This window comes from Osmerus mordax, chromosome 21, assembly GCF_038355195.1.
Source record: "Osmerus mordax isolate fOsmMor3 chromosome 21, fOsmMor3.pri, whole genome shotgun sequence".
NCBI classification, from domain to species: domain Eukaryota; kingdom Metazoa; phylum Chordata; class Actinopteri; order Osmeriformes; family Osmeridae; genus Osmerus; species Osmerus mordax.
The window spans coordinates 8,395,224-8,409,159 of record NC_090070.1 but is presented as its reverse complement, the minus strand read 5'-3'; the positions used below and the strand labels follow the sequence as shown (position 1 = coordinate 8,409,159).

The window sequence follows — 13,936 nt, the reverse complement described above, 5'->3', positions numbered from 1 at the left end:
GGTTGCCAGGTTCTAGAAAATGAATCTGCCTCTGAAACCCATCCAGGCAAACGGGTCAATCTTCGATGGAATCTTTTTGCCCTTGTTTTCAATATATCGCCTTCCCGTTGGATTGCCCGGGTAATGGAGTGTGATGCGTGGTTGAGTCGCTTTGTGACGAAGGGTCCGCTTCGTGCCGGCTGGCCCTTCTGCTGGCACCCTCATGGTAATCATGGAGCCATTGTTCAGTGGCACCTGGCCATGAGTGGGTTGTAGAGGGGGGATGCTGGTGAATCTGGCAACCCCAAAAGAAGCAAGTAGCAGCAGAAATGATGTGCGGGATCCTGAATGAGTGAGGCTGCTATTTGCACCTCGGACATGCCCTTTCCCTCCCCTCTCACTCTCTCTTGTTTCTCTCGCTTTGTCTCGCTTTGTCTTTATTTCTTTTCTTTTTGAGACATGCATCTTGTTTGCGTGTTTTCCTTCATCAAAAACCGCACACACGTATTTTTCTGGAATCCTAACAGATGATCCATGTTCGACACAGAGCATTGGGAATCCTTTTTCTCCACTTCAGAAAATGCCCTCCCCTCATGAAATCCGTCCAGATTCCCCCTCCGTTCAGTGAAAGTGAGTTATTTTAAGGGTTCCCCTCCGTGAACCCTGGCAGAATCATTTCATCACAGCCTGGACAGCCGCGGCCCCTCACAGGGCCATCATAACTCACTGCCTGCTCATCCTGTGGTGTGGTCAACACCCCACTAGCTCCTCCCACATCCTGCCACCGCCTTCCCATAATTCAACTGACTTCCTGCTGCCACACACTCAAGGTGAAGTAGATATTATCGATTGGGCTACCACCTCGGTGATCCCCCCCCCCAATCCGCCCCGACCCTGCTCGGCTTTGAAGCGCGTTCTTTCGATGGGAGGTTCCACCGCCTCGCAGCCATTTGTCAAGCAGCCATCCATTTTGGGGTCTGCGTGACGCGGCCCATCGGTGGTGGAGGAGGTGGAGGTGGCGGGGAGGAGCCCCCGTGGTTCTGGCCTGCCGGAGGATTCATAGGGGGCAGGGGCCCTGTCATCCGGGCGTGAGACTAATCGCTGCACATGTGTCGAGGCACTTCTGAGCGCCAGATGCCGGCAATGCGCCGGGATGCTTTCACTGATGACCGCTCCTGAGGGGGGAGGGGGGGGGGGGGGGGGGGGGGGCGGCATGAGAGCCTGTTACTCACAAGCACATGGACCCCCACCCTGACTGTAACTACATGCTCCGGGGAGCGATCGATGGGCTCTGCTGAGGGGAGCCGTGCCTTCTGTTTACAGTCCCGGTGTTTGTTATCGTTATTGTTCACATTCTGCGGTCGACTCTTCATTCGATTCTTCGTCCTTCGTGTAAGAAATGACGTCTGTTGTTGGTTTTCGATCCCCTTCAGGACTCAAGTCGTTAATACACCCATTAATCTCCGAAGCAAGTATAAACAGCAATAGAAAGTTGGTTTGCGAAAACATAAACAGTCAGCTCTTTCTAGTCGTCCCTGCTGGATGGTTGTTGGGAGAAGAAAGTGGAATCGTTTATTTGTCTTCTTTCTCTGTTTGTCAGATTGGTCATAACACATTTTACCCGGCGTTCCTTTACCCAAGCCCATCTTATTGAGACAGAAACAGCTTGTTTGGTCGTTTATTTTATTTTTCTGTGTCAGCATTGGCAGGCCCTTTGTTGGACTGGCTTTGCTGTCGGTTTATAAACTTGTAAAACGTCAAGTTTTGAGAGCGCAGCCCCCTCTAATCCCCGCTCGACGGCCCCTCTGGCGAGTTTGTTTACAATGATCGCCCGTTGAAGAGGAGGAAGAAAAAAAAGACAGATAGAAGAAAGAAAAAAAGAAAGTGCAACTTCTTGTAAATACCGTAATTGCCCCGTGTTGCATCCTCAGTCCAATTACCTCTGTGCTCCAAGTGAAGTTCCAGTAACGACGTGAGCTGTGCGTGTTTTCCTTGGCAACCAAGCAGTCCTCAATGCACACACACACTCACACCCGGGGCCAATTGGGAACACTTGTGGGGTAGCGACGATGGGCGCAAAAGTAGTTGTCGAGGGGAGCTTACTCTCTCCCCCCACTGTCATAGCCTCGGGAGAAATCGCCTCGAGTCAAGCTGCCCTGCTGTCGCTTTGCGTTCGAACGGACGAGGGAGAAAACAAGCCTTTTTTTTTCTCTCTTGCCTGCTCTGGGAAGGCGTCCTAGAATAACAGACAGAGTTAATATGGCACATCCTGGAGCAACGCAGAGGTGTCACTCTCTTGAACGGTGCCCACGGCCCCCTCAACCACTGCAGCCCCTGCGAACATGAGTCAGCATCCTTCTATCCTGGTCGCTTAAGGGTAAAAAAAACAAAACAAAAAAACACTTCTCATGCAGTCCATCCTCTAACGTTCTAATAATAGTACGTGTTTTATGCGGGATGTTCTCGAAATGAGGCGGGCTGGCGTGATATTAGCGGGTAAACCTACAAGGCAGCTCTTCACTAGGCTGCGCTAGGTTAGGCAGCTCACGTTTCGGAGTCAGAGTGCGTGTAGAGACACCGAGAGCCTCTTTTTCGTCTGCTTGAGCTGGTATGGGGGGGGCGCTATGTGGCTCTGGGCCAAGCACCACATCCTGGAAGTCAGGCAGAAGGAAGGAAGACCCTCCTAGGACGCAGTGACAGAACCAAGCGTCAGCTGAATCGGCTGGCATTGACCCCCGTCGTCCAATCGTGCGCACACACCAACACACCCAGGATTGGCTGGCGTTGACCCACTGCAGCGTCGGGCCTCCAAATCCACCAGTAACACGCCATTATCCTCCAGACAAGCAAACAAGTCGACGGGAAAGCGGTGGGATCGTCCAAACAGGTGGATCTGACTTGTCTACACTTCAAAAACAATTCTGCCGCTTGTGCTCGCGGTAATTCTTTCGAAAAGGATCTGAGCTCGCAAAGGATTTGGCAGGGCGACAGAGTGCTGTTAGTCTGGGTATACACGCTACACCCTGTGTGCCAAGCGCGGAGGAAGCGTCTTGGTCGTGGCCAGATGACGCAGAGGGGATGGAAATCAACCTGTTAACTAGTTAGCCCTCCTCGACAGGAAGCTGGCGGCCAATGAAAGGCAATCAGCGCAGTTGTTTAGAGGAGCTGTGTAATTGCCTTGGACGGGAGATGGGACATTGAGATGCCGCAGTCGTCAGGGAAGCGAAGGTTTACGGAGGGGGGATGCTGATGTCATGGGAGAGCAACATCTGTGTCCTATTGGTGTCTTCCAGAGCCCTGTCACGTTCCCCACCAGGAGCACGTGGCGAGGGAGGCTGGGGGGGGGGTTTGGTCTCGCCGTGTCGGTCGGTCGAGCGAGGTCGGGGGAGTGTTTGGTGGTTGACGTCACGTGAGGACATGCTGTAGCTCGCTATGGCTCCCAACAGACAGGTTGTCTCATCTCAGGCTACTGGGGCCAGAGAAACACGACGTCCGTGGAAACGTTCCCTCCGATCAGTGGCACTGCAAGTTCACACGTTGGTCCCATTGTACCCATCTCCACGGTTGACTATTAAAGGGCAGTAGAGGTTTCATTTGAATAAGTAGTTTCAGTTGGATATTGTGTTATCCTTTTTAGTTCAGAAAAATCAACTTTGGAGGACAGTGTTTTTCTTGCTCTGCTGTAAAATTGTCAGAGAGGAGTGGAAGGCATCAAGAGGTGGTACTCGGCAATAGAAAAAGATAATTCCTGTTTATTAGATTTTGGCAGGATATATATTGCTTTCCAGGTTAGGTTTGGCAAATCAGTTGACGCACCCCTGTGATCTCCAAGGCTCTGTCTCTTGGCTAGAGAACAACCACTCCTATCCCCTGAAGCGACCGGCCTTGAATTTTTTTTAATTGTGTTTCGTGCAAAACAAAAAACTATGACAAAGGAAATATCCACAGAGAGCTTGATAATTGCCCCTTGCATTTTCGGAGGGATTGTGAGGGTAATTATGAGACGCATAGCTAAGTTCCTCCTGTGTAAACAAGAGAAGACTAGGCTTATTAGGATGCTGATAGATTCATTCTTCACCCTCTGCAAGAGGAGCACTCTGAAAGCCGCTTTCATGGAGACTGGAAACATTTTTTTATTTGTTTTTCAATTGTGTCTGCCAATTTGCATTCACTCGTCACTCATAAGTTTGCGAGATAACGACGCCTCATTTTATTTTCATCAACTGCTCCCTGATAGGTTTCGTTTCTCCTTGTTATGTTTTGTTATTTTAGAGCTTTAGAACTTCTTTTTTTATGTCGCTATTTGCCAGACCTAGTCTGGAAAATTATTTCAAAAGAATAAATCAGCCGCATGCTATAAAGCGAAGTGGAATACATTTAAGATTGCCTTTCTCTCCCGGTAGACCTATCCCTCTAGTGAATGAATTCAAATCTATTCTCATCGATTCCCTTCATGTGAAAATCTCTTTGCAATATCTTTGACAAATGGCAATGATGGGAGCTTTTCTAAAGTTAAATGTACAAACGCCATGCCTCCCCCGGTCTAGATTATAGAGAGATGACTACTTTGGCATCTGAATGCAAATGAAACAGTCATGGGGCTGTCATTGTCTGGTCTGGTCTTCATGAGACAGTGCACAGCAACTGCAGGCAGGACAGATGACGTCACCGGGTGAGTGCGCGCCTGTGTTTTGGAGCCTGCGCTCTCTCTCCCACATAGTGGGTTTGGAGGTTTATCCAGCGTAATAGCATTTAAAATAAACAACCTTCGCTTGGAACAGGCTTTGCATTGTGGTGTGGGGCTGATAGGGCCCCAGTTTGAGCCAGAGAGAGCAGCTGTCATATATCGAAAGCGCGCATTACGCTAGGAAATGACGAATTACGTCGCTGGAAGCACAGCCTGTTTCGGAGGAAAAGGGAGCACCCTTTTTTCGGGTGGTGGGGAGGGCGGGGGACGTGGGGGGGGACGGAGGGCAGCTTCTATGTTATCCAGCTGGGTTTCTTGATTTCACCAAGGAGAGATTCAAAGTTGCCTTGAGGCATTTGTAAATGCTTGGCTCGTCGTGCGGGACGCGCCGGAGAAACTCCGTCTGACTCTCCACTTTCTAAAGAGGCGGAAACCCACGCCCGGGTCGCTCCTTTCTCCGACTCCTCTCTACCTCCCGTCTAAATTGTTGCCCGATGCTAATATAATAATAGTGTTGCAGATGGTCCTGGGAGACATGGCTCCCACGGCCCTCCTCTCTCTCTCCCACTACCCCCCCCCCCCTCCCACCGCCCCCCCCCCCCCCCCCCCCCCCCCCCCCCTCTCCCACCGCCCCCTCTCCCACCCCTTCAGTCTCTGGCTCTTCCATACCAATCTCTTAGCCTTTCGATGATCCCTGCTAAACTTAATTGTCCAACTGCAGCCAAATGCAGGGCCCGCTCGTCAAACGGTCATGACGGCACGGTGAGAACATGTTTCCTTCTGGTGCGGACAGGACGTCTTTGGAGGGGAGAGACAGCTGAAATTGGGAGGAAAACACAGTGGGTGACCTGGAGAGGTCTCCCGGTGAAAATTGCATTCTGCTGTGCAGCCGCTGTTAACAAAGGGAGAAATTACATGTATTTAGGCGATTTGGGAGATTGTGGACCCCCCATGTCCTAAACATCAGACCTAAACATAGTTTATTAAAATTGCATGTTTGACTTGGCAGTCGGTGGGGGTCAGCAGATGAGAACTTGCTTCCCATTCCTGTAAGACATTAAGGGTTGATATTTGAATAGCGTAGCTGTTTAGCCCCGGTTTCTGCTTGACCGTGTTACAGTCCACCTCATTGTTCAGGCTGCTAGCATGTTTTTCATCCTGAAAGGTTGCTGGGTAGGACCTATCATCGGGACTGGAGGGGGGTGGGGTGGGGGTGGGGTGGGGGAACGAGAAAGGAGAGAGCGAGCCACACAGCTCGATCTACCGCCGCACAAACGCTAAAGACGAAACGGCCAATTTGGTTTTGATTTTGCAATAAAAGTCTTAATGCAGAACGCGAGTAATGAGCCATGCTGTTTTGACTGTTTTTCGCTCATATATTTCCCTGTGATATTTATTCATGCTTGTGTGTCATTTCTAGGGATCTGGTCAGCTCCAAGTGGAGTAGTCTCGAGCTAGAACCTTTTATGGCCTATCCATAGTGGACTTATGTTGTCCAAGAAGTATCTTAATGTTTGGCCTCAAACCCTGGCTTCGTTGTTCAGAACCTGGTGGTCTCCTCCAGTGATCCTCCCTGTGTTGGGTTTGCGCCTTGTCAAGGCGTCGACTCGCGGTTACAAATCACACAGGCTTCCAGCTGGACGGCCTTCAAGTCAGGAACTCCTACCGAAGGACCCCGGCGCCTGAGCGCGGGACAACAGCTTGAGCACATGGGCCGCTGATTAGATCCAGAATCGATTCAGGAAGCGGTGCAGAGATTTGAAAGGGAGAGGAGTGCTTTCTCTCGTTCACGTGTTTGGTCTGGTGGGGGTTTTGGCCCTTTGAGGCCGCCAACAGCTCTGATGTCATTTCCTTTTGAAAGTCGCCTGCTTGTACATTAAAGGGACGGTTTTTTTTCTTCCATTTTTTTATTTTTTTATTGTCGAGGCAACCTCATTAGCGAGCGCGTAATGTAACCGTTGGGAGGTCTCCCCTTTGAATTAGCGAGGTCTTTAAGAAACAGGCCGATAACCAATTGCTGCCAACTCATAACTCTCTCTATCTGTCCGTCTCTCTCTTCCTCTGCTCTCAGAAATCATCGATGACCTGGCACACCTGGTGGACAAGACGGACGGCAGGATCCGCACCGAAACGCGGCGGGTGAAGCTGGTGGAGACCAAGTCGGCGTCGTGCGGTGAGTGCCCTCTTCGCCTGTCCTCAGATGAGCCCTGCTCTGTGTTTCTAACCCCCACCCCCGCCGCCGCCCCCGCAGCCCAGGAAAGACTATGCTTCCCACTCTGATTTACAAGAATCAGAATACACCACCACCACCCCCCCCCCCCCCCCCCCCCAGCCCCCTAACCACACACACACACACACACAAAAACACTGCAGTTCTCCACCACATAGAAAGACATGGTGAGCCAAAACCAAAGTGTGAATGCACTTAACTTTGAGGTACTGTGACTCTCCAGTAAGCACACCATTAGGGCTCAAAAGCTGTTCCACGACATCGCGTGAATCGAGGCATCAAAGGTGAAAATGCAGTGTTCCAACGCAGCGAAACTCCTCAAACCTCTTCAGAAGTTTTCGAAAGATCATTACTTAGTGAACAACCATAGATGGTGCATGAGAATGTGTGTGTGTGTGTGGGGGGGGGAATGACAAAAAAGGATCCATAGGTCTCAGTCATTAGCCCGGCCATACGCGTTCATCTGATTAGTGTGATCGATGAAGGTCCAGAGTGAATGCTCCGAGCGCGGGCCAGGGGCATGTTGCCAGAACCCCATTTGTCAGCGAGCCATTCAGGGAGAGCCTGTTCCTCCGGCCCTCGCCATCGCCTGACTCAATGCTGCTTAATGGAGCAGAAACAATGACATTGATGGAGACAAGCGCGTTTGGCACCGGGAAACTCCTCATAGTTAATAGGGGAGGACCGTCTCTCTGTCACGCCTACTTCATGGAAGCCTAGCAGCTTCGGAGAGAGAGCCCCTGGAATCCTCTGTGTCGGCCTCGCTCGCGCTGGTGTTTCCAGGGACCGTGAAAAGACTGCCTGAGAGAGAGGCCCTAAGTCAGCTTACCTCGCTCGGCTCCCTGGCTTTGATGGGAGTTCAAACGGTTTACAGAGCCGAGGGTGGAAGTGAACTCCGCCTTTTGCCATCGCACACAACCCACCCTCCCCACACTTAGTTTGTTTAACTCGGCCTTTAAGTCTTTACAAAGGGTTCTCCTCCTTCATCTGTTTTTCTGTGTCCCTCTCGTTTTCTTTCTCTCAAAGGCGACCTTGATGGGGTGGGGTTGGGGGGGTTGGTTGTAAGGGTGGGGTGATTTAGCCGGCGAGGGCGAGAATGTGGGAGCAGGTTTCTTGGTTGGGGCCAGGCCATGTTTGCCTTCTAAACGCCAAAAGGCATTGCCCTGGTGATGGCCGCATTGTTGCACCCGGGCGCCGTGGTAACAGGTGGTCAGGGACCCAGGCCCCAAAGCTGGGCGGGCTGAGACTGGGGCCAGGCAGAGAAGGTCAGCTCGCTGAAGGCCTAATTCCATTTCCCCCGTCCCCATGGCACCCAGTTAAGGGTTTGTTTGTAGATCCCAGCGCCTGAAGTCACAAGCGCACATTGTGTTTAACCCAGGAGGCTTTTATTCTGCCCTGTCTTTCTCTCTCTCTCTCTCTCTCTCTCTCTCTCTCTCTCTCTCTCTCTCTCTCTCTCTCTCTCTCTCTCTCTCTCTCTCCTCCTCTCACTCTCTCTCTCTCTCCTCCTCTCACTCTCTCTCTCTCCTCCTCTCACTCTCTCTCTCTCCTCCTCTCACTCTCTCTCTCTCCTCCTCACTCTCTCTCTTTCTCCTCCTCTCACTCTCTCTCTCTCCTCCTCACTCTCTCTCCTCCTCTCACTCTCTCTCTCCTCTCACTCTCTCACTCTCTCTCTCTCTCTCTCTCTCCTCTCATTTTCTTTTTCTTCTCCTTCTGCGTTCCGACGCATAACGACATTTGTGTATCCGGTGCACCAGCGCGCGCGCGCGCGCGTTCTCAGCGTGTGGAAAATTACCCTCCTCCTCGCTTCCATCCCGACAAAGTATTTTCCCCCTCCATTCCTCAGTCTGCCCACCTCCACTGCTCAGCGCTTGTTTGACACTTGTCTTTGTGTGGCGCTGAGGAAGAATTGAAAATAGCACATGCCACAAACCTTTCGAAAAGGTTTCCCCCCCTCTTTTCTTCGCCCTGCGTGTTTATGATTCCAGAGCTCTGAGGGTTTTATTTATTTTTTTACAACCGCCGCTCATCTAAAGCCGTGGTTTCGGTGTTGTGTCTTACTCGAGTCGTCCTGTAGGTTGGAATGGCAGACTGACAGAGGCGTGCATACTTGACATAGTTGTCGCGGTAACTGTCTCGTTAAGGCGACATCATTACCACAGACAGGGCAGAAGCTCTGCTAGAGAATTTATTAAATGTTTTCAAAAAAGAGTTCTAACGTGAAATATTTACTTTAATCGCAAGCATGGTTCTCATAATTATAGGAAACATCCACTTTTCTTTTTTTTTCTTTTTTTTTTACTATATAACAATACATCCATGTGTTGCTGTTGGTTTAGAAAGGTTTTGCGTGACTGGTGGTGTAGAGAGGGAAACTCCGCCAGCGACCCCGGCCTGCCGTCACACTTCGCTAGCACGCTGAAAGACGGAGGAGGTAGGGGTCGACTCCTCCTCAGAGAAGGAGGACCCACATGCTGCACGGCATGGTGACTGATGGCAAGGTGGGCTTCACTGCAGTCGACGGCGCGTAGTGAAACATCCTCAGTCCTGTTGAAACGTACTGGATGTGTGCACGTCAAGCACAGTACGCCTCCTGGAGAGGTCCAACACGGAGTTGAGTGAGAAGGACGACGCAATGTTTCGTCTTGTCGAAGAAACCGAATCCACTTTTGGGTAGGTTTTTAGTTCGGTTTAGCCTCGTAGGCTGGCTCAGGGTTTAGGGGTTTACCTCGTTCGAAAGCATTTAAGGTAATTGACCCCCCCCCCCCCCGGCCAAAATCCAAACGCTCCGTCTGTAATAGAAAGTAAACCCCTTTCAGCCAGTCACTTCCAGTCCCCTCAGCCCAGCACCTAGATTCAGGAGGGTGGAGGAGTGAGGAGTGTGGGGTTTTAAAGTGTCCAGTTGGGATTAGGCTGGCAGATTAGTCCTTGGTACCAAAGGAGCTGTGGCAGGCTGGTGTGAGTTTCCCATGGCTTAAGAGTCTCATCAGACATCTTCAGGAGCGACCCCTCTCCACCGGCTAATCCTCTGGGCCCGAGGAGGACCACTCTGCAATCCCAGAATCCCGCAGGTGGCTTGTGTCTGAAGTGGAGCATGAATGGTTTAGACTTCTGACAGGAATAGTGGGGGGGGTTGGGTAATATGCTGGAGAAGAAACATAATTGAAGAATGTGGAGCTGAATTGCACCGCTGTGACCCCTTTTTTTTTTTTTTTTTTTTTGGAACGCCCTTGTTTTAGTCTTAAACTATATCCTGTTATATCGAATGCAGACCTTTTATCTACAGAGGCCTCTGTGTGAAGAATAAGAATCCAAGCTGAATTTCTGAATTTGTAACTTCAACTGCATTTGGAACCTGAGGATCTATGGTGTTGAGCTCATGAACTACCCAGGTATTAGAAGCAGAGGTTTGTCACGTTTACATACGCTTACCTCACATTTATGACTTGCTTTTGGCTGCCAACAGTGGAACATTGGAGGGCTGTAAAACAATAGAGTTGGAACAGCAGCTTTTTGCGACTGTTACCGTCTCTGACATGAGCTAATTAAATATATTTAGAGGATTTACTCGTGATACATGGGCCGTCTTTTAAAATGTGCGTCTGCTACACTGTTTTTATAAAATGTGACATCATTCCAACTTGTCCGTTTTGTGTGAGAAACTCCAGCAGATGACAGTTTGCCAAATGACAAGTGTTACGCTAAACACGTTAGCATAAAACTTGACCCTATCCGTCATCGGTCAGCCATGCCTTTTGTGGTCGAAAAAGGGCTTTGAACCACAGGCAAGGAACTATAAAAGGGGGGGGGGGGGGACTGTGGGGGGATGGGGAGGTGTAAAACCCAATATCCACCCACCTTCCAAGTCCCCCATTACACCCACCCCCCCCGCCCCAATCAATTGTAATTTGTCTTCCCGACTTGTCAGAAAAGGGTGTATCCCCAAGCCTGGCTTCTAAAGCTCCGGGGTGGTCACATTGACTGACAACAAACCCCCCTTTCCGCCGTCTATGGCGCATCCCTTCTCTATCTGGCCCTGCAAACACGATTATCACCATCACCCTCCCAGAGGGGGGGTCAGAAGGAGACGCGACACAACGACAACAGCCAAAAGGAAGAGGACGCCTCGGGTGTCCCTGACCGAGACGATTGGGCGTTAGCTAACTTCTGAATAACATTTGATGTTTGGTTTGAAGATTTAGCTACAAGGCATTGGGTCTCCAGACCATTGTTGCATTTGTCCAAAATAGTTGAACAAAGCTCTCGGCGGATTCGGGACCAGCCTTGATATATCTGCGTGCAACAAGCTGAATTTAATGGCAGATAAGTCGATGGACTCCTTCGCTGCCTCAACATCCTTCACGCTGAAGCCCAGATAATTGGGGGGCAGTTTGCGTGTGTATATTTGCTTTGCTGTGAGGTGTTTAAAGAGCCATCACCAGCAGCGCTGGGAGGAATGTTTCTTTCTTGATGTTTACGTTGAATGGCTAACATGTCAGTTCTAAACAGACGAGGTCATTCGGTCCGGTCGAAGATCCAAACTGTTGATTCGTTTTGAACCGATAGCATCAGTTTTCAAGACCCCTTCATAGCGGGAAATATATGATACCCACCAAAACGTTCCTGCATCGTTCCTTCGCCCCAATCCTCAATCCTCATTGGTAGATACATCCGAAGCAAGAGTGGCAGCTGCAGTATCATGTGATGGAATTCCCGTGGACCGGCAAGAGAGTGACTCACCCGCCGTAACGAGGTGGACCGCTGGCAGCCACATCGTCATCCTCCTCTCCTGGCGTGCTGGTCCATGCGTTCCCCAAAGAGCACCGGACAATTCGTTCCGCATGGCCACATCACCCCCCGTCTCCGTCCCAGCGGACGCACTGGCTAATTACGCCAGCGAGGGGAATGCGCGAGGAGAAATCCCAAAGCATGAGAGAAATGTAAACCAAAAGGGAATGGTCAGGGGGGGTTCTCGGGGTGGGTCGGGGGACGGAGATACCAGCCGTTCACGCTACATAACAACGGACGGGCCGAGTCAGCGAGGGAGGGCCGTCGACAGCCGTCAGACGTCTGGGAGACGCAGTTGCTCGAAACCTTCACCTCCCCCCGTGCCGTTGAAGTAGCGTCTGTAAGGAGGGAGCGAGAGGGGACAGAGAAAGGGAAAATGTCAGGTGGCTGAGCGGTTAGGGAGTCTGGCTAGTAATTTGAAGGTTACCGGTTCGATTCCCGGCCGTGCAAAATGACGTTGTGTCCTTGGGCAAGGCACTTCACCCTACTTGCCTCGGGGGGAATGTCCCTGTAGTTACTGTAAGTCGCTCTGGATAAGAGCGTCTGCTAAATGTAAATGTAAACGTGTCCTTGGGAGAAAGTTTCCAAACTGAACGTTTGGGTGTGTGTGTGTGGGGTATGACTTGGGAAGACCACCGTGTCACACAATGCACCTCAGACCTCTTTGTCTGAGAGAGGTTTGATGTGAGATAAATGGCACAAGCCCCTTCGAAACCACGCTCCTCCTCCTAACCCCTTTCCGACCAACACCTCAGAAGAATTTCTGAATTCGAAACAGCTGTAGGTGGAATAGCCTTTCCTCAAACATACCCAACTCTCCCTCTTACTAATGGTATGAGGGATTAAATAAATACAATAAAAACAATGACATTCTTCAACCATTAAGCACGTTAACTAGCTGGCTGATTTGACCTTACGTATGTGGGGGTTTGATTCCTTTTTTGTTTTTTTTTGGAGTCAGGATTTCCATCTGTGATGGCTAACGCCTAAGCTATGTGTGATACCGTCAGGTCTCTCTGGGGCAAAGTGCTTTTGATGAAGTGCGAGCTAGTCCTTGTCAGTGGAAAACATTGATTACCCCGTCTCACGCCAAATCCGAAACACGTGCATATCGCAGTGTGTGATCTGTGTCCGTGGATGTGCCCTGCATGTATGCTGCATGAAGTCATCATGGGGGGGGAAAATGGAAATGGGTTGTGAGGGCGTAGCTCAGGGAAACTTACCGAGTGTGTGTTAGTGTGTGTGTGTGTTTCAGCTAACATCTCCAAGTCTTCCCCCATGATGACTTTCCATAAACGAGTGTATTCTGTGGCTCTGCCATGAACTGCACGGCCAGAATGAATCGGTGTGCCGTTCCTTTGTGTCTGGTGACTCCCTCTTGCACGTAGCACTAATAGAACCTTGTTGGACTTTCAGGGTGAGCCGCTGTCTAAACCTTCCTCTGTCTTCTGCCCCCCTATCAGGGATGCTGGTAATGATCGTCCTCCTGTTGATCGCCATCATAGTGGTTGCTGTGTGGCCGGTTTAAGGGCATCTCTTTGTGTACGGGGCCCCGCCTGCTACCAAAGACTGCTGGATTGGATCAGGACTCGTGAGGGTGAACCGGGGTCCCACGGGGAGATGGGACGATTTGACTTTGCTCTCTTTGCACAGCATGGCTCGCCATACAGTACACACACACACACACACAGAGAGAGAGAGCCAGACAAACACACGTACTAACACACAGAGACGCACACACAAACATTCTCACACACAGACGCCATTCCCCTCTCTCTCTCCTGTCCCTGGATGTTGACCTTGCCCGCCCGTTGAAGCCAGTGGGTAAGTGAACTGTTACTGTTTCCTGCCATACGGAGGCCAGAATGAGAAGCTGAGCACTCGAACGAAAGACGAGAAGCTTATTATTTTGTTAAATGGTGTTTGGTTGGGTAGAGGGCAGTGTGACCCTACAGTAGGAGCTGCCGCCATGGGACTTTGATTTCCTTTAATAATTCTGTCTGTGGTCTGAGGGTACAAGGACGGTGATTCCACTGGCTTAGCAATACTCACTCTGATATTTACCTTTCCTCGCTGCTCTGTAATGTTCATGTTATGATTTGTCTTTGGATTTTTATAATGTTTATGGAATAATGCCAGCCAAAACAAATAACACAAACCTTGTCGCTAACTATGACTGTTTTCCTTTCCTGTAAATCAAACGAACTTAATGGTATGTTGTAATTTTCCAATAAATGACATGTACTGTTACTAGA

General features: G+C 50.4%; 1 protein-coding gene across 1 annotated transcript in view; it reads left to right on the top strand.

The window, feature by feature from the left end:
* Window positions 1-13,936, top strand: part of stx8 (syntaxin 8) — a 32,673-nt gene extending 18,737 nt beyond the window's left edge. Inside the window, exons 7-8 of the mRNA XM_067259608.1 lie at window positions 6,738-6,839; window positions 13,145-13,936. Of these exons, the coding sequence (XP_067115709.1) occupies window positions 6,738-6,839; window positions 13,145-13,209 (167 nt within the window). The 3' untranslated portion in view covers window positions 13,210-13,936. The remainder of the gene's footprint in view (window positions 1-6,737; window positions 6,840-13,144) is intronic.